Source organism: Chamaea fasciata, unplaced genomic scaffold (genome assembly GCF_029207755.1).
Source record: "Chamaea fasciata isolate MVZ Bird 193981 ecotype frontalis unplaced genomic scaffold, bChaFas1.0.hap1 SCAF_11, whole genome shotgun sequence".
Classification (NCBI taxonomy): Eukaryota; Metazoa; Chordata; class Aves; order Passeriformes; family Sylviidae; genus Chamaea; species Chamaea fasciata.
This window is the reverse complement of record NW_027094096.1, coordinates 19,207,139-19,225,530: the sequence shown is the minus strand read 5'-3', so window position 1 is coordinate 19,225,530 and position 18,392 is coordinate 19,207,139. Positions and strand designations below refer to the sequence as shown.

General features: G+C 50.2%; 2 protein-coding genes across 5 annotated transcripts in view; both read left to right on the top strand.

Moving 5' to 3' along the window:
* LOC136295159 (uncharacterized) overlaps window positions 1-18,392 on the top strand; it is a 271,346-nt gene that overhangs the window by 227,417 nt on the left and 25,537 nt on the right. For 3 of the 4 annotated variants that reach the window (XM_066193539.1, XM_066193540.1, XM_066193538.1), the window contains one exon: window positions 9,789-9,891. The exons of the other annotated variant lie outside the window; for it this stretch is intronic. In XM_066193539.1, coding sequence (XP_066049636.1) covers window positions 9,789-9,891 — 103 coding nt within the window. The remainder of the gene's footprint in view (window positions 1-9,788; window positions 9,892-18,392) is intronic. 4 annotated transcript variants of the gene reach the window in all.
* SOX2 (SRY-box transcription factor 2) lies at window positions 5,525-7,974 on the top strand. Its single transcript, XM_066193537.1, has one exon. The coding sequence runs from the start codon at window positions 7,017-7,019 to the stop codon at window positions 7,962-7,964; it is 948 nt and encodes a 315-aa protein (XP_066049634.1). The 5' UTR covers window positions 5,525-7,016; the 3' UTR covers window positions 7,965-7,974.

Sequence of the window (18,392 nt, the reverse complement as noted above, 5' to 3'; positions counted from 1 at the left end):
GGAGGCACTTTACAAAAATTTAGTGACTCCTGCCGAAAGGTGAATGATTAACCCGGTTCCAGGAGAGGGGCTGTTAATGCTCCTCTGAGAAACAGCAGTTGTGAGGGGGCTGTAAAGGGGTCGTAAATTCCCCCCTCCCTGGGGCAGAAGTTGGCACATAAAATCAAGGGTCCCTAGTGATCAGTTTAACCAAAAAGTGGTTTTCCTGGGCTCGATTTGTAACTCAGTTGCCGGGTGTTATTCTGCGGACGTTACTCAAGGGAGCAAGTTCTGTAAATCTGGGATCGGGTCCCAGGCTTGGCAGACAGCTGGCAGCAAAGGGGGGGTCAGCTCTGTGCTCAGCTGGCAGTAAGGGGGGGGGGGGGGTGTTAGCTCTGTGCTCGGTCTCGTTCATCTCCACTTGGAAGAAAAGTGCATTTTGAGTTTATTTATGTCTTTTGGAAGGAGTTGTTTCTGGATGCCAGCATTTCCTACATCTCTCTGTTGAGTGGTGGAAGGGGAGACTTGAAGAAACAAACCAGAAAAACAGCCTCAAAGGCCAATTTCGCACTTCACCTTTTCTTGCTTCCCCCTCAGCCCGACCCTGGCACCTGCTGCCCTGAGCACCCTCAGCATTGCCACTTCTGTCCCGGCCCGTGGGCACCCCCTTGGCCTTCCTCTTCGCACTCATCCTCTCCCACCGGGAAGGATTCCACAGGGACAGGCGGGGTGTTTGGAGAAGCCCCGTTGTCCAGTGATTTCCATGGAAAAAGGGCTGTGACACCCCGCCGACAGCACCCCGCGCCCCAAGCGCACGCAGTGCCGCAGACGGCGGTGTGCCTAAAGCTCCTGCCCCGCCTGTCGCACACACCCGCGGGCTGAGGATGAGGATGGCCGGGAGTCCCACAGGCTCCCTTCTGCCGCCTTGGAGGAGCCCGAGGCCCCCTCGCCTCTCTCCGCTGCGCCCGGGCCTCCTCCGGCAAAGGCTCTTTCAGATCTTGGGGTGGAGGACAGTGGGTAGACACATGGGAAGTGTTGTTGTTATTATTTATAGCACCATCTCTCCGCTCCGATTAAGCGCCGTCTAAATATGAATTCACTGTATAGACAGCTAGTCTATAATTTGAATTAAAATCCTCCCAACGAGCCCGTCGCTGGAGAATTCTGAAATCACAAGCCTAAGTTGACACAATGAGCCCATGGTGTCAATAAACCATGGGCGAGATGGAGAGATTGTCACTCCAGACCATAACAGTTCTGAAAGTGTCATTACCGTCTGTCCTGTCAATGAGCTCCAAATTAAGGACTATGAGGAACAGCGAGATAAAAGTCACCGTCTTGACTCCATTATGGGCGATCTTGTCAGTGATCTGAGAATCACTGGAAAGAGCCTTTTTTTTTTTTTTTTTTTTTTTTTTTTTTTTTTTTTTTTTCCCCTTCAATGTACTTTTCAAACCATGCCTCGGGATGCCAGGGTTTGAGGTGCGCTGAGAGAAGCAACCTTGAAGCACCCCAGGCTGTGCCTCATGCGTTCCCATTGAAACTGCCACTGCTTCTTTGGGAAACGGTGTGAATTCAATGGAAGAGCCGGAATAATTCCATCAAAACTGTGCTGGGGCCAAAGAGGACTTCATTTGATTTGGGCGACACGTGTGATCCCATGAACAGACACTTTTTTAGACCATTATTTTCTTAAGTCAACACAAAGATGGTGAAGGGGAAAGAGGGAAATAAAATAGAAGCCTCAACTTTAGGAAAAGACAATACATTTGAGATAGCCCCTTCCAGGCATTAAGACTTTGAGAGAATGTCCCCAGTCTCTCTCTCCTGCGAGCCTGAGAGAGTTAAGGGGAATTATTCAGGAACTGGAAACCTTCAATTCTGGATTTTTGTGCCTTTGTGGGTTTAAGCAAAGCAGTTAGCGTTCTTCAGGAGGGGTTTTGTGTTTAATATACATGAGTTCATTCAACTACAATGGGAAAAGAAAACTCATTTGTTCTTATAAAACTAGGAAGGAAAGATAACTTTAAATAGACTGCCAAAAAGGATCCCGTTCGAGGGGGTTGCCTTCCTGCTAAAGAGCCAACATTCAACTGTAATTTCACCTCGTTACGCTGTACAGTAATTCCTAAGTTTATCATCGCCACTGATCTTGATTTTCTGTTTTATTTTAAAGATCACATAAGACAAAGTACGGGCTTCATTATACTTTCCTTTGGGAAAGAAATCCCGGGAGTGTGATTTTAGATGCAGAGCAAAAATCACGGACAGTTTGAGGAAGCTGTTGGCTATTTATGAAGAGTCATGGAAGCCTGTTTGGACAATCGGCTTCTCCTTTTATTGAGAAGCCTTTTGAAAGCGACTTCGAGAGGTGGTGTGCGCGATTCGGCTTTTCTGCTGCTTATTGTGTACGTTCAACTCCCTCCAGGATCCGAGTTTTATTTTTATTTTTTTTTCTCTCTAAATTTTCCTTCTTACAGCACTGGGCAAAAGCGGAGCTGCTTCTTTTTATTTTTTTTTTTTTTTAAAAAAAACCTCTCGCCTATTTGGTTTTGTTTGTTTGTTTTGTTGTTTTTTGGTTGTTTTGGGGGTTTTTTGCCGCCCTGGCTCACGAGTGCGGTGGTGGCCGTGGGCTCTCGGGGGGCTCAGGGGGACCCCCGGGGGGAGGCCGGCAGCCCCCGCTGCCCCCGGCTCGGGCCCGGGCCGTGCGCTGCCCGCCCGGCCGCACGTGTGCTCGCCCCGCGCTTCCATTCGGGGAGAACGGGGATGAAAGGAGAGGCCGGGAGCAGCGCGGGGCTCCCTCGGCATTCCCTCGACTTTCAAGGGTCCTTAGAGCCCTTGAATGAAATTATTGGGAGAAATGGGGTCTGGCGGGACCGGCCGCGGCTCGCCCCCTCCTTGGTTTGTATGTGTAATGCCACTTCTGAGAGCGACAATCGGGCTACTTGCTGGACAGGGAGGGACAAAAAGGAGATTAAACCGTTTTAAATAATAATAAAAAACATCCCAAACGCAAGCAGAGTGGATTACACTTGCCGCGGCGCCTGGGCTCCCCCCAGGTTCCCCGAGCAGCCGCCTTCGGGCCTCGCAGGCAGAGCGGCCCCAGCCTCACCCCAGCTCGGCCCCGCCGAGCTCCCCAAGTTTCCGGGAGCCCTTTGAGAGCCCCGAGGGTCTCTCCGGCTCTCCGGCCGGCGCTGTGGGACATGCTTCTTAGGCTGAGGACATCTGAACCAGATCGGGACCCTGCAGGGGCTGGGGAAGTCGGCCCGGGCAGCTCGGCTGCCCCTGCCCCTGTCCTGGGCCCGCACCCACTCCGAACGTGCCTTTTATTCCAGGGCATTTCAGAGTGTATCTCCCCAAGTTTTCCTCGGGATACTACTGCAAAACTCACCATGTGACGACTGAAATTCCCCAGAGATCGGGGTATAGTTAGTTCATTAAAACTTCCCTGACGAACTTGGGCTCCCGAGCGCTGGGCTGCTACAGCGTAAGAGGGGCAAGAGGAAATTTATCTGTACATTTTCGTCTTCGCCTATTTTTTTTAGCGTAATGAAATTAAAACTTTTGGAGCTCACAGTTGACATTTTGCAGAAAATTGAGTTATCAAGGCAGTAATTATTTCACGGGGAGATAAAACTCTCATAGCCCTAACTGTCAAATAGGGGCCTTTTCAGATTTTAATTACAAAATAAAATTAGTCTGCTCTTCCTCGGAAGGGTTTGTGAGTGGCTAAACAGAGCTTTCCCCAATACTGGTGGTCGTCAAACTCTGCTAATTAGCAATGCTGAGAAATTCCAGTTAACAAGGACATTCTCTAAGTCTCTGCAGGTTCCCTGCCGTTCGCCTTCATTTCCATAAGAAGATTAAGAGTGGAGGGGAACACACTCAAATGCAGATGCAGAAAAGAAGCGTTTTTAACAAGCATCATAATAGTAAGATGCTTGGCTAGTTCTCACCTAATTACTGCAAGTTAAACCTCTATTTGCAGCTAAGGACAAAAAATGGAGCTGCAATCTCCCATCTCCACAAGTCTGCTTAATAGTTTGCTTTAGATTGGTTACTAGTAGGTTCAGGAAAAAAATAATATGAAAATGTGTATTTTCTTTCCGATACAGTTAACACGATAGGTTGTATCCGTAGGGCTTTTAGAAAAATCGGCGAGTATTAGAACAATAAATACATGAAATCCAAGTAGTTAACATTCATTTTCTTTTTAAGACACTCATAACCTGAAATAAGAGTGCGTGTGCCGCAGAGCCCATCACTGAGAACATTTGCAGACTATTTGTTTAATGTAAGCACTTTTCATTTCCATAAATTATACCAAAGGCAACGATTTTTTAAATCCACTCAGATTAAACCGTCCCTCTGCAGGCCTCCCTTCCCTGCCTGTATTCTTAGAGAGCAGTGGTGTTATTGTCATTAATACAGAAAATCAGAGACCATTTCATCTTTTTTTTAAATTTTATTTTATTTTGTAGCCAGCTTCCCAGTCTGCCTCTACTTCCGCCCACCCCTGTGTGTATTTCCAACCCAGCAAACCTCCATCCCCTGACGAAAGGCACAAAATGCCCCAAAAGAGCCATCGCCCTCACCTTATTTCCCGTATTGCACTACTATGTATATATGCCACTTTGCTGCAACGATAATTAAAAGTGGTAATTAAAATAGAGCCGTAAATACTCCCGATAGCACAATTGTTAGGCATTTCCCATCCTCTATTCGTGTGATAAATGCAATTAGGAAAGGAGCAGGCCCCGCAAGGCTCGGTGAGCAGAGGGCAGCACACGATGCTCTGGTCCTGCGTGGGGCTCTGGGCCGTGCACCCCAGGCACCTCCCGCAGCTGCAGCCAGAGCAAAAATAAAAATAAACCCTTGCCTGCGCACTGCCAGCCCTCGCTTATCGGTTTAGCACGATGAGCAAGCACCTACACCGCCCACCCATCCCCTTAAAAAAAAAAAATCAAAAATAATTATCCCTAAGATTATTTTTAATAACTTTATCAACTGCAGACCAAAGGGAGAACAATAAGACAGTAAACAGCCGCCGTGCCTTCGGGAGAGTCTGGACAATCAGAATCCCGTTATATCCCACACCTCGTAATTTGCACCTATTTTTCGACAGTTTAACCTATCACTTATCCAGGGGTTATATATATGTATTTTCGAATTAAACGGATTGGAGCCGATAGGATTTGTTTGCCTAATCCACGCACAGGAAAAAAAAAAAACCCCAACAAAAAAAGATGCGTCGCAGTTGGCCGGCGGGTTTTTATCATTATTATTATTTATTATTGTTGTTATTATTATTATTATTCCGCCGGGTGTCATTCCCCGCTCCCTTCCCCCCGGCCCTCCCGCGGCGCCTCCCGCCCGGGGCGCGGCCGGGCCGGCAGGGGGCGCCGCAGCGCCGCGGCTGAGGCGATCGGGGCGCCCCGCGCTGCCCCGGCCCCCGCCCCGCGCCCCGGCCGCGCTCCGGCCCCGCCGGCTCCCCCGCACCCCCTCCGGCTCCACGCCGTGAGCGCCATCGCAGCGAAAGGCGGAGCAACCCCGTGGAGGCGAGGGGAGGCGAGGGGAGGCGCGGAGCGGCGCGGGGGAGCGCGGCCAGGGCGGCGAGCGGCTCCCCCCGCTCCCGCTCCGCGTCCTCTCTCTCTCTCTCCCCTCCTTCCTTTGTCGTCAAGTGCGGTTTAGCAACAAAGATCCCAACAAGAGAGTGGAAGTAAACTTAGCCGGGGCTTTGTGCGGCCCGTGTAGCGACAACAAGGGAAACAAAACTACCTATTTGTAGCGCCCGGCCGTCCCCCCACCCCCGCGCTGCGCCCACCCAGCGCCGCCCGCGACCCGCAATGGGCGCGGGGTGACGGTGCCACCGGGCCCAGCGGCGGACGGAGCGCGGCCCGGAGCCCTCCCCGGCATCTGCAGAGGAGTCCCGGCCCCGCTTTGTGTTCGGCGGGGATGGCATGGGGGGAACCCGTGTTTGCACTGGACATCCATCCCCCTTCCCCGAGGCCGACGGCCGGGGGCAAGGGCTGGGCGCGCTGTGGCACGGCCGCACGGAGCAGGGCCCGGGGGATGGCCGGGAGACGGGCACAGCCTCTGCCCGGGCGTAGCGCTGCGGACTCGGCTCCCCGGCGGCGGCAGCAGCAGCAGGGCCCGGCTCCGGGCTCCGCTTCACGGGGACTGCACCGCCTGGACGGGGCGAGCAAGGCACACGCAGGCCGAGGGTCCCGAGGGGCACAGGGGTGGGGGAAGCCGTTCCTGCTCCGCTCCCCCCATGGCTTCTCCTAGCCCCAAGCCAACACCAACTTAAAGAGAAAAAAAAAAAAAAAAAAAAAAAAAAAAAAAGAAGAAAAAAAAAAACCACCACGTAGCAACAATGCTGTTTACCCACTTCCTCCAAAAGGCGTGTGTGACCTGTTGCTGGAAGGGGAGATACAAAGGTTCCCAGTGGCCGCCCGGGCCGCCCCCGGGCCCGCCTCCCCGCCGAGCCGTCCCGGCGCGCCCAGCCCCCGCCCCGTTTCATGCAAAACCAGGGGAAGAGACTTGTCCTCAGTGGCGGAGCCGCCGAGCGCTGATTGGCCGGAGCGAACGCATTTATTGCCTGACAAGCCCCCATCACATGGATGGTTGTCTATTAACTTGTTCAAAAAAGTATCAGGAGTTGTCAAGGCAGAGAGAGAGAGTGTGTGTGTTTGCAAAAGGGGGTAAAGTAGTTTGCTGGCTCTTTAAGACCGAGGTGGAGAGAGAGAGAGAGAGAGAGAGAGAGAGAGCGGCAGGCAGAGAAAAAGGAAAAAGGAGGAAGAAGTTTTTTAAAATCAAGACTCCGGCGGTAATAATAGCAGTTATTAGCATTATTAATCCATCAGCGAAGAGGAAGATCCTGATCTTGATCCAAGTGTGGTTTTGGGGAGTCCCCCTCCCCCCTTTCCTACCCCTCCCTAGGAAAAAAAAAAAAAAAAAAAAGTCCGGCTTGGGACTCCGCTGCGGCTGCTCCTCGTTTCTCTGCTCAAGGCTGGTTCCAGGCAAAAGTAGTTTGAATGTACAACATGATGGAAACCGAGCTGAAACCTCCCGCCCCCCAGCAAACTTCGGGGGGAGGCACAGGCAACTCCAACTCGGCCGCCAACAACCAGAAGAACAGCCCGGACCGGGTCAAGCGCCCGATGAACGCGTTCATGGTGTGGTCCCGCGGGCAGCGGCGGAAAATGGCCCAGGAGAACCCGAAGATGCACAACTCCGAGATCAGCAAGCGGCTCGGGGCGGAGTGGAAACTTTTATCCGAGGCGGAAAAGAGACCCTTCATTGATGAAGCCAAGCGGCTCAGAGCTCTGCACATGAAGGAGCACCCGGATTATAAATACCGACCCCGGAGGAAAACCAAGACCCTCATGAAGAAGGATAAGTACACGTTGCCGGGGGGCTTACTGGCACCGGGCACCAATACCATGACAACTGGGGTAGGGGTTGGGGCCACCTTGGGAGCTGGGGTGAACCAGAGGATGGACAGTTACGCGCACATGAACGGCTGGACCAACGGAGGCTATGGGATGATGCAAGAGCAGCTCGGCTACCCGCAGCACCCGGGCTTGAACGCGCACAACGCGGCGCAGATGCAGCCCATGCACCGCTACGACGTGAGCGCCCTGCAGTACAACTCCATGACCAGCTCGCAGACTTATATGAACGGATCGCCTACCTACAGCATGTCCTACTCCCAGCAAGGGACCCCGGGCATGGCCCTGGGCTCCATGGGCTCGGTGGTCAAGACGGAATCCAGCTCCAGTCCCCCCGTAGTCACATCCTCGTCTCATTCAAGGGCTCCTTGCCAAGCTGGGGACCTTCGGGACATGATCAGCATGTATCTACCAGGTGCTGAAGTACCAGAACCAGCTGCCCCAAGCAGACTTCATATGTCCCAACACTACCAGAGTGCACCTGTTCCTGGCACAGCCATTAATGGCACACTCCCTCTATCACATATGTAAGACAAAGGGGCCGGGGGGGGAGGGTGGGAGGGGAGGGAAAGGAAAACTAAACAAAACAAACAACAAAAAAACTTTTATTAGAAATTCTGGACTTTTTTTTTTTTTTTGACTATTTTTGTACAGAGAAAACTCTGGGCGGGGGGTGGGGGTGGGGTTTGGGGTGGGGGGGCTGTCAGAAATTAAACCGACAAGGAACTTGTATAGATCTCGGAGGGGAAGCAACTACACAAAACTTTTAAAAAGTTCTAGTTTAAACGGTAGGAACTTTGCAGAAAGTTTGCAAAAGTCTTTACCAATAATATTTAGAGCTAGACTCAAAGAGCGAAGAGGAAGATGTTTTAATATTTGCAGGCAACTTTTGTACAGTATTTATCAAAAGACACATGGCAATCAGAATGTCCATTGGTAATATAGAGAGAAGAAAAAAACCAAGCTCGCGAATTTGCCAATTATTTTTTAAAAATAAAGTCTTCTTGGACCATCGTGGTTTGGCAGCTGAATTAATAGCAGCTGCGAGAGGAGAGGAAGTTATTTTACGGCATTTGGACATTTAAATTGTTTTAGAAATTGTACAAAAGATTTTAAAAGGTAGGATGAGTACTTGAGAACCATGGGCTTGGTTTGCTGGATAAGGGCAAACGTTTAGATTGTACTAAATTTTTTTTTTTTTTACTTCTTGTTAAAAAGCAAAAATTGCCATGCAAGTTCACACGCCGTTTGTTAATTTATAATAACTTTTTGTTTCCAGACTTCATCCTGTTCAAAGAAAAGGAAAAAAAAAAAAAAAAAAAAAAAAGGAAAATTACCAACCTGAAATTACTGTGTTTGAAATATTTTCTTATGGTTTGTAATATTTCTGTAAATTTATTGTGATGATATTTTAAGTTCTTTTTTTTTTTCCTCCTCATTTTCCGTAGTTGTATTTTAAAGATTCGGCTCTGTATTATTTGAAATCAGTCTGCCGACAGTCCATGTATATATTTGAACTAATACCATCCTTATAACAGGTACATATTCAAGTTAAGTTTTTACTCCATTATGCACAGTTTGAGATAAATAAATTTTTGACATATGGACACTGAAGTTCCGCTTGAGTCTTGGATTTATTTTTGTAACGCAAGTTGTTTTTTAAATAATTCATGCAGTAGAAGGTATCATAGCCAACCGAATACGATAAATAATGCAGTAATATATAACTCTATATATATATAACGCATGAATATTTTTATAGGAATGCACGTAGAGAGAGAAAGTACGATAGCTTAAACGGAATAACTGCCTGTGCCTCCTTCGGGGGGGCCGGGAATGCGGAGTGAGAGGCTGGTTCCCAGTTCCCTCCCTTCCCTCCCGAGGACGCGGGTGCTGCGGGCTCCGGGGGGTTCTGTCGCCGCTGCCTTTGGCCACTTGTTGCCCCCGGAGGGGCCGAGCCGGGGCTGGCGGGGCCGGCGAGAGCGGCGGGCGGGCCGCGGGCATTGCCGCGGCCTCCCGGCTTCCAGAGGCGGGTAATGCACTTCTCTCTTTTCCCAGCCGTGCCTCTTTCCCCTGGGCAGGCGGGAGGGGAGCCGGCTCGCTACGGCCGGGAACCGGGGCGCGCCCGGCCTGGCCGGGCTCAGCCCTCCCCGCTCCCTTTGTCCGCCAATTCCCAAACTTTCCCGGCTCCTGGGCCGCGCAGGAGGAGGCAAGAGGTGGGGGCGGGGGTAGGGTTGGCAGGGCAGAGGTAAGAAACAACAAAAAACCGAACAAACAAACAAAAAACAGTCGAATGCCAGAGACTTTCACGTTTTATCCCAGCTCTTTCTTGAATCCTATTTCTTAAATTGCCAGCGCGTTGTAGCCCCGTTTCGGACGCTCTCTGCAGCCCGTCACAGCCCCAAAGAGAAGTGGTGGCGCCCGCCATATACAAGGAGAGATCCACCGTCGGTGCCAGGTAGAGTTTTACTTTGTACAGTCGTTCCGGCGGTTGCCGAGGACGGGGCTCCTCGCTGCTCCGTGCTGGCGGCCCGGGCCGGCACCAGGCCCCGCGGCCCCGGGCAGGGCAGGGGGCGATGGGCAGCAGAGCTGGGCAGTCCTCGCGGCAGCCCCTGAGGTTACTTGGTGCTGCTAACGCGGCTGCGGTTTCCCTTAGGAAACGCGCGAGAGGGAGATGTAAATAATAATAACAATAATGATAATTAAAAAGGAAAAAGGTATGAAATTTGCGATTTGAAGCACTGTGATTGCAAAGTGGTCGTGTCTTCTGCTAACGGCATGTGGTACGTGGCAAGGAAAGCATGTGATGTTTGGCTTAGGCAAGGCACAAAGTGGGCACTCTGGCACGGGGCAAGCATTGCTGAGCTTTTCTCTCCAGTATTTCTTGTCAGCCACTGGATTTCGCTTTAGGTCGGGGAGGAAGAAGGCTGGGTAAAATGCATACGCACGCACAGGCACACATACACACGCACGCAAAACTACCTGGCTGGTTGTGGCTTTTATTTGGTATTGCTATTTCATAGGCTCAGTTCTGGCCTCCATCCTTGAAGCCTGGTGTCCAGATGAAAACTAACATTACCAGACTAGGAGACGTGGAGATTTGCTCACTGCCTGGTTTTGTAGTTTAGCTCCCTTTGTCCCTTTTATTTCTGCACCGTTGCAGTACCTGGGCAGGACAACAATTTTTGCAGATTCTCAACCTTTTCTGTGTCTTTTACGCTAATGCAACGACTAAAACATTCTTTTTCAGAGCTGTGAGCATTTGCAATGCATTTGGGGATTATTCACGTGGTAACGAGCCCACATCTCCGCTCCCGCTCACCTCGCTGAGAAAAGAAAACCAGGAATAAAAGCCCAATCGATATCACGATTCCATTTTTAAAAGCGAATCTTAGCCAATTAACAGCAATAAAACCTGGTCCCTTTTTGAAGTGCTAACTAAAATATTCGAGGGGGGTATTTGGAAGTGTTGGTCCTTTTACAATTCGCATAGAGAAGGCAAGCTAATACCACTAAACAAAAGGCACTAAGCCACATATTCAGGCTTAGAGAATTCAGCAACTTTTTATATGGGCAATTTGTTTAAGCTTAGATTTCGGAGTACGATTTGGAATATATGTGGTTGAAACCTGATATCCCTTGGACAGATTCCTTACATCCATCCATCCATCCATCCATCCATCCATCCATCCATCCATCCATCCATCCATTTATCCGTTTAGGGAGGATAAACCAAAGCATTTTACATGTACAGCTGAACAGTTTTATTTTTAAAGTGTTACTTGGAGGAACGCCATTGTCTACTGCTCATTTTAAATTCAACACATTCAATATCGCCATGTACACCTAAGCCATTATCCTGAGTTTTCATTTATGGCAGCTGAAATGTTTAGCAGAGCTCGTGGGTATGTTTTTATTTTGGTTATTGAAGATCTTTGAGGCTCTCCGTGGTTTCCCTCTGGTGAATTGTTGTGCATTTTATAGCCAGAGTGATGCTCGGCCCAAGAGCGCCAGTGTAATGTTTCCCTAACCTTCTACAGAGCCGAAGTGAACCCAAGGATAAGATTATAGTTTCCCCTGTGATTTTTTATGGCTTTTTAAGTACTGGGGTGTTAAAATATTTTGCGGAACTGGAGAGGTAGATTAGCAGGGTTTCTTGCCAAAGCTGGGAAGCTGGTATTACAGACTGTCCCAGGGGGAAATCGCTCACATTAACCACTAAATGAATATTTGACAAGGGCTCATTCGGGGGTATTATTACTACAAACGGGTCCCTACTGGACTTTCCAAGGGTCAAAGAGCAATGGTTCAATTAATTATTTAGACTGTTAGTAGATTTGGTTGTAATAGCTGTACTTATTTCTGCAACCGACAGCTTCTTGCGGTGGGGGATCTGGGGAGAGGCTCTGCCTCGCAGCCTGGCTCCAGCCCGCGGCTCTCGCTTGCCGACAGACATTTCTTGGCCGAAACCACGTTTTGATTCCTTGAGATGCCCACTGGTGCCAGGTGGGACATCAGGGGTGACGGTGATCCCCACAGCAGAATGTTTTCTCTCAATATTAATTCCTCCTCATCCCCAACGGGCAGCAGAGCTGGATATCTGCCTCCGAATAGGAGGTAGATAGTCCAGCAATTTAAGTAGTATATAATGTAGGTCCCACTGAAAGAAAGAGGCCCATTACTGATAGGTGTGATTAGATACACTTCAGTCATTTAAATCCTGATCTAACTCAAATACTAAAATGTAAAACCGACTTTGGTTGTTGTGAGATTTCTGCGGATATATGCAAAATGCTGACATTCTGATGGCAGAAGAGCTTCGTCTTTGCGTTTCTAATACCAGGCAGCCTCGCCTGACACTGTCGTTTCAACATTTTTCGTGGTGAGGAGGGGATAGAGAAGGGAGGATTATTTTGTTTAATTTCTACAACAAACATGTCCATAGTAGTAGATACCAGAAAAAAAAAAAAAAAGAAAAAAAAAAAAAGAAAAACCCCCCAAAATAACGTTGGGAGTGTGCGATTAGGTGACAATAATGTATGTTGAATGAATAAGAGATAAGCTGCAAGGGGGGAGAGGGAAGCAGTAATTACAAACCCAATTCATTCAGCTTTTCAGGACTTTTGTTGTGGGAGCTCCATTGACGGGCTTCGAGCTGCCAGTTTTCTCACATTAAAAAGAACTGATCAGCGCCTCAGGGGGACAAGCAACACCGCTTAACTGCATAGTGATGGGGTCCTCATTTAGAGCCATTACAACAAGAAAATTAAACAGAGCCTTTGTGTGCACCAGGTTTACTTTTCAATTGCTGACAGTTTATAGCTAACTGCTCAGAGATTTAAGTTTGATTGCGGTTTGATCGCCTTCTAGTTAGCACCGCCGCTATTTCAGTTTTGGTAATTAAAACCAGTTTTTCTGACGATGGCACAGGGAATTGCGAGAGTTTGGTACTATTTTGCTTTTGAGGAATCAATTCACTTGGCGAGGACATACAACGTTACAGTGAGTGTGGGGGCCGGTTCACTTGCGAACTGGAAAGAAAAGGAGCCCGGGGTGGAAATTCCCGGAGCTGCGCGTTTGGCTGCGCCGGAGTGGGAGGGCGAGCTCCGTCCTCCGGGGGCCGGCCAGCCCTGCCCGGGGACCGCGACCGCTCCGGGGCCGCTCGGGGCTCGGCGGAGCCTCTGCGCCGGCAGGTGCGGGCCAGCGGAGCGGCCGGGAGGGACAAAGCGAAACCCCGAACCTCGCGGGATGGGTTTGGAGCTTTGCTTTGGAGTTCGCAGGGGGGTTGCTGCGGCTGAGCCGTGCGTGAGTGTGACTGTGTGTGACTGTGTGTGACTGTGTGTGACTGTGTGTGTGACTGTGTGACTGTGTGTTTGTATCCGTGTGCGCCTGTGCGTGCAGGGGGAGGGGGCGCGCCGAGACAAGCTGCAGTTTTTCATTACAATTTAGCAGTGTTGGAGGAGAGCATGGACGGCCCTTCCCGTTCGGTGTGGTGCGGGTTGGGGGCCGGCTGTCCCGCCTGGGCCGCTGCAGCCCGGCCGGCAGGAGCGGGGGGAAGCCCGTGGGCGGGGGGTCCGCGCTGTGAGCGCCCGCGGGGAACGGAGCGGGGCCGGGCCGGAGAAGTTTCTGCAGGAGTTTGTCTCTGGCTCATCCGCTGGCGCAGCGTGCTGCCTCGCAGGACCTCTGCCATGTGGGCGAGACCTTGTGCAGCGTGGCTTTATGTTTCGGGGTGTTTTTTTTTTTTTTTAATGTATTTGTTTGATTGGTGGTTTTTTTGTTTGTTTGATTTTGTGGTTTTTTTTTTAATTTATCCCTTTTAAATTTAAGTCTTTTAGGATTCCTCTGTGTTTTGTTTGTGTTTTCCTCCCGTCCCTACCCGTCCCCCCCACCTCTTGATAAAAGTTCCTCTCCCTCCCTCCTTCCCTCCAAATGTGTTTCAGACTCAAGTCACCGAGCAGTTGTTCCAAGCCAGTTTCCTTCTTCAGAGGAGCGAGATGGCCGCAGCTCGGGATGGTCCCCGAGGGGCACCCTGCGGGCCGGGCCACACTGGCAGGCCTCTTCCGCGGGGCCCGGCCGAGCTCGGTGGGGCCAAAGCGGCGGTGCCGCCGGTTCCTACAGGCTCTGGGGACAGAGGGACGCCAGGGGAGAGCTGTCAGCCCCGGGGCACGGAGCTGGGCTGTGTCCCTCTGTCCGCAGCCCAGCGGCGGGCACAGCGCTGCTCCGGCCCCCGGCCTGGATGTGCCTCCGCTCCCGGACAGGCGGCCGCTGCCCCAGGGAACGGGAGGGGAGGCCCGGCCCCCCGCGGGCTCCCCCGCCCCGGGTCCTCGGTGACCCCATCATCATCTCCGCAGCAGTTAGGGCTGATGACGTAATGTGGGCGCTTTTTTTTTTTTTTTTTTTTTTCCCCTCCCTAGAAAATCGTGATTAACCGCAGGGGATAGGGATGGGGAGAGGTAGAGGGGGGAATCCCACCGGTGCTGGAAAGACACGGGCCTCTGCGGAGGATTTCTCGCGGGAAGGCGAGAAAGGGGTGTCTTGGCACACCAGCTCACACTCACGCACACTCACAACTCACACGCGCTCCAGGCTGAGGGCTTGATCCTGCAAACCCGCCTCCCATCCTGTGGGAAGCTCCCAGCGCTGGGGCGGCCGGTCCGAGCGAGCCGACCTTACCCGGGCGAGTAGGGACGCCCGGGGCCGGGGTCGGCTTAGTTAGAACCGAGTCCCGCAGCGCTCTGCAGGGCGGCCGGGCCGGGCTCCGGGAGCGGGGCTGGGGCTCATCCCCACGCTGCCCCCGGGCTCCGGTGCCACGGGAGAAGCTCTCCAACGTGTCCTTCTGGCATCGCCGGGAATGATGGTTCCTTTAAGCTCTTACAAATTGCAGAAGTTGAGGAAGACAGAGAAATAATTAATGTATTAAAACAAGCAGCGAATTCCTCAGGAGGCACCTTATCAACTCCAGCCACACTGGCTTCATCCCTCCTCGTATGCTAATACCCCGTGACGTCATCGGCGCCAGATTGAATGTGAATCAGTTATGAAATTATTAGTTTTAGCTTAAAAAGCAATCTGGCTCTCCCGTGAGTGGGCTTTGCGTTGCTGCGGGTTCTCGCTCCGTGTCCTCCCCATGTTATGCACACACAGTAGTTGCGACTTTCCTGTCGCAATGAATCAATATTTCCAAAGCACACGTCCTAACAGGGGGTGATGTAAAGAAACCCATAGATTAATTTGGTCCCGTTTCTGAGTCGGCTGTGTCTTCCTTATCGATACACACTTTACACCCGAAACCAGACAGGCGGATTTCCTCCTACTTTTCAGGTAGGCAAGAGCTCCTTGTGATTTATTTCTGTTAAGATCCCACAGAGGGGGTGTTATTCTTTGCCAGCGTCTGAGAAAACAATACCCAGGAGTCTGCTTTTGGTTTTGCTCGCGATGGAGGAAAATGGGCCAGAAAAGGGGGAAATACAGAAATTGTGTGTTTGTTTGTTTGCTTGTTTGAAATAGAAATATTTTTATTTAGAATTTTGAAAAGGAGAGCATCCCAGCGGTGAAGGGCCAAGGGATCTGAGAGGGCAACAATGAGAATTAACACTATTTCAATCGCTGAGACCACTCTAAGTAGATGTCTGGGTCCGGCGAGATCAAATACCTGAATCTAAACCCATCGACTCGGTTTCTTTCGCTTGCAAATGCTTCTGGAAAACGGTTCCTGAAGAAACCAAGCTACTCCCAAATTCCCCGGAGTCCCTTTCGAGGAGTTTGGCCGAGAACAACTTTCTCCATGACTTAGGGGGGCCGGTGCGTCCCCTCCCCGCAGTGGCCGCCGCTGCCTCGGCACTCCCGGTAACACCCCCACCCCCGCTCCCCCCGCAATTGCTGCGGGACACTTTGGGATCTTCGGCCGTTCCTTTCTCCCCGTCTCCGGAGAGCTGCTCTGCTCCCATGAATTGTGAATAAACTCTCTCCTGAGGAGCCTCGCCATCGGCCCATCTCCGCTCCCAGGGCTGCGGAGCCCCGGCGTGGAACTGCCCCGGCCGTGGCAGGAGAGGCGGCACCGGCCCCAGCTCCGCTGCCAGCAGCGCCCTAAGCAGGGAAGGAAAGAAGAAAAAGGAAAGAAGGAAAGAAAGAGAGAGAGAGAGAGAAAGAGAGAGAAAGAGAGCGAGAGAGCGAGAGAGAGAGAAAGAGGAAGAAAGAAAGAAAGAAAGAAAGAAAGAAAGAAAGAAAGAAAGAAAGAAAGAAAGAAAGAAAGAAAGAAAGAAAGAAAGAAAGAAAGAAAGAAAGAAAGAGAAAGAAAAGTTGTAACTGGCTGAGAAGTGAGGTTTTCTGACTAATGAAATCCAAAATGAGCGGCGAATATAAAGTATTGTAAGATTTCTTCCCTGCCCCCCAGGCACTGATTGGCAATACTTTTTTTTTTTTTTTTTTTTTTTTTTTTTTTTTTTTTGTGCGTTGGTTTGAAAAGCAGGAAGAAATGTAATGAATTGAGTGCTGTCAGAGATGTCTTCTCTGTTGATGTGGTGAATGGCAGTAGCTCCCTGATCCAGTGCAGGTGCAGTAGAGCTGGGGAATAAAAGAGGGGGGCTCTCTGTTCAGTGGAAAAAGCACATTCCCTACAATAGACCACACACTGCCAGCCAGCACGGCATCAGCTCACACTCTCAGACTTTTTTTCGCCTCTTTCCACAGTCCTGAGCTCACAAAATGGCTATACATTAGCACTAGTTAGGGTTTGCTTTTAATGAACAGTTGTGACTCCTTTTGACCAACATTTAAATCTGCTGTGCTCTCTCTGAAGACAGGTCTGTTTTGATCACAGGTTTTAAAAAATGGCCCGTTTCCTAACAAGGCGGCTTATTCAGGGCCATCAGTTGCATTTGATTGCAAGAAAAAAAAAAAAGGCTCTCGATTAATAAAACGCGTACCCCAAGTGCTTCTAACGGGGAAAGTTTTTTGGTTTTTGGCTTGATTTTGTTGTTGTTGTTGTTGTTGTTTGTTTTTTAATATGTAATAAAGTGTTGTGAGGAGGAGGAGAGACACTGTTTTTAAATGGATGAGATTGTCTAATCCTATACACAAACGCATTTTAATCCTATTTAGAAATAACCTGTCTCCTTTTTGGCTTAATATATTATCCTTATACATGGGTAAAAACTTTGCACTCTTATTAATTCGGTCCAGATTGTTATTTCTTGGCTTATTTCCGTAATTCTTTTTTTTTTTTTTAAACTTTTTTTTTTTTTTTCCCCTCTCGACGATGTGCTCAGAGTAAGCTAGGTTACACTTGGTTACACAAGTTTTATTCGAAATTATTTCCAGAGCGAGGGCTCACTCCTCAGCCAAGAGGACTGATTGATTCTGTCCCTCTCCGCCTCGATTTGATGTGCCTCGTCCTATCGCGGCCAAGCCAATGAGCCGGGATTTTCATGGCACCCCGGAGCAGCCCTTGCTGATTCCTCTTGCACCTAACCTGCAAGAAGTAGATTAAGCTCTTTTGGATATACTTGCTGATGCATTGCGCTGAGGAAAATTGCTCGGCGTTTGCTTATATAAACCCATGTTACTGTGAATGTTCTTTTTTTTCCCCCCGAATCGTGATAACAAATAGCATCAGCTCCTGGAACAGTTTGGCAAAGCCATTCTTGCCTGAGTGGTGCTAAACGGGAGAAGCTGACAGCTACCCGCTTATTACCTGAGCGCCGAGTAACCCCCACCCCCAGCCGATAACAAAACGTGCTGGCAATAAATGACATTAGAAGCACCAGTCAGGTGCCGGTGGGCGCTCGGAGCACGTTTCCAGGGGGCAGATCCTCTCATCCCGCTCACAAAGAATGGACCTTGTCTACACGGGAGACAACAGATCGATGTTCCTATATCATATCATCATATCATATCGTATCATATCATATCGATAGTGCTGTATGAAAAATAAGTCTCGTTGACACTTTGTTCGGGACGTTTCAAACGCGCCGGAGCATCATCACCTGACAACGCCTTATTTACTGCCAACAAGTTGCAGCTCCCCCAGCCCCGGCCCCGTGGCAGCTCAGTAACAAAGGCAGCGGAGTTTGGCCGGGGGTGTCGGTCCCTGCCGGGGACCCGCCCGAGGAAGGGGCTGCGCCCCGCCGCTGCTCCCCGCGCCACCGGACAGCCTTTGTGTCCTCCTGCTGCACACACCCATAATTAATCCTCCTTCTTACCGCTTACATCCTGGACCCGAGGGGCAACTCAAACCTATTTAGATCGCCTTGGTTGGTTGCACAAATTTAAGTGGCAAATGAGTTATAAACCTAATAACTGCTTTAATAAAAATAATTATTTGATTATGGCAGAGGAAAATTTGCTGGAGTGCAGGGATGCGGCTGGGTTTGCGTTTTGGTGGTGGTGAGGTTCGTCTTTGCTTGGAACTTAAACGCCTTTAGAAAACGTTACTCTGAAAAAAAAAATCCAAACTCAAAA

Bases quoted from the DNA above. Each gene is read 5' to 3' on its own strand.
- SOX2 (XM_066193537.1), top strand. From the start codon at position 7,017: ATGTACAACATGATGGAAACCGAGCTGAAACCTCCCGCCCCCCAGCAA.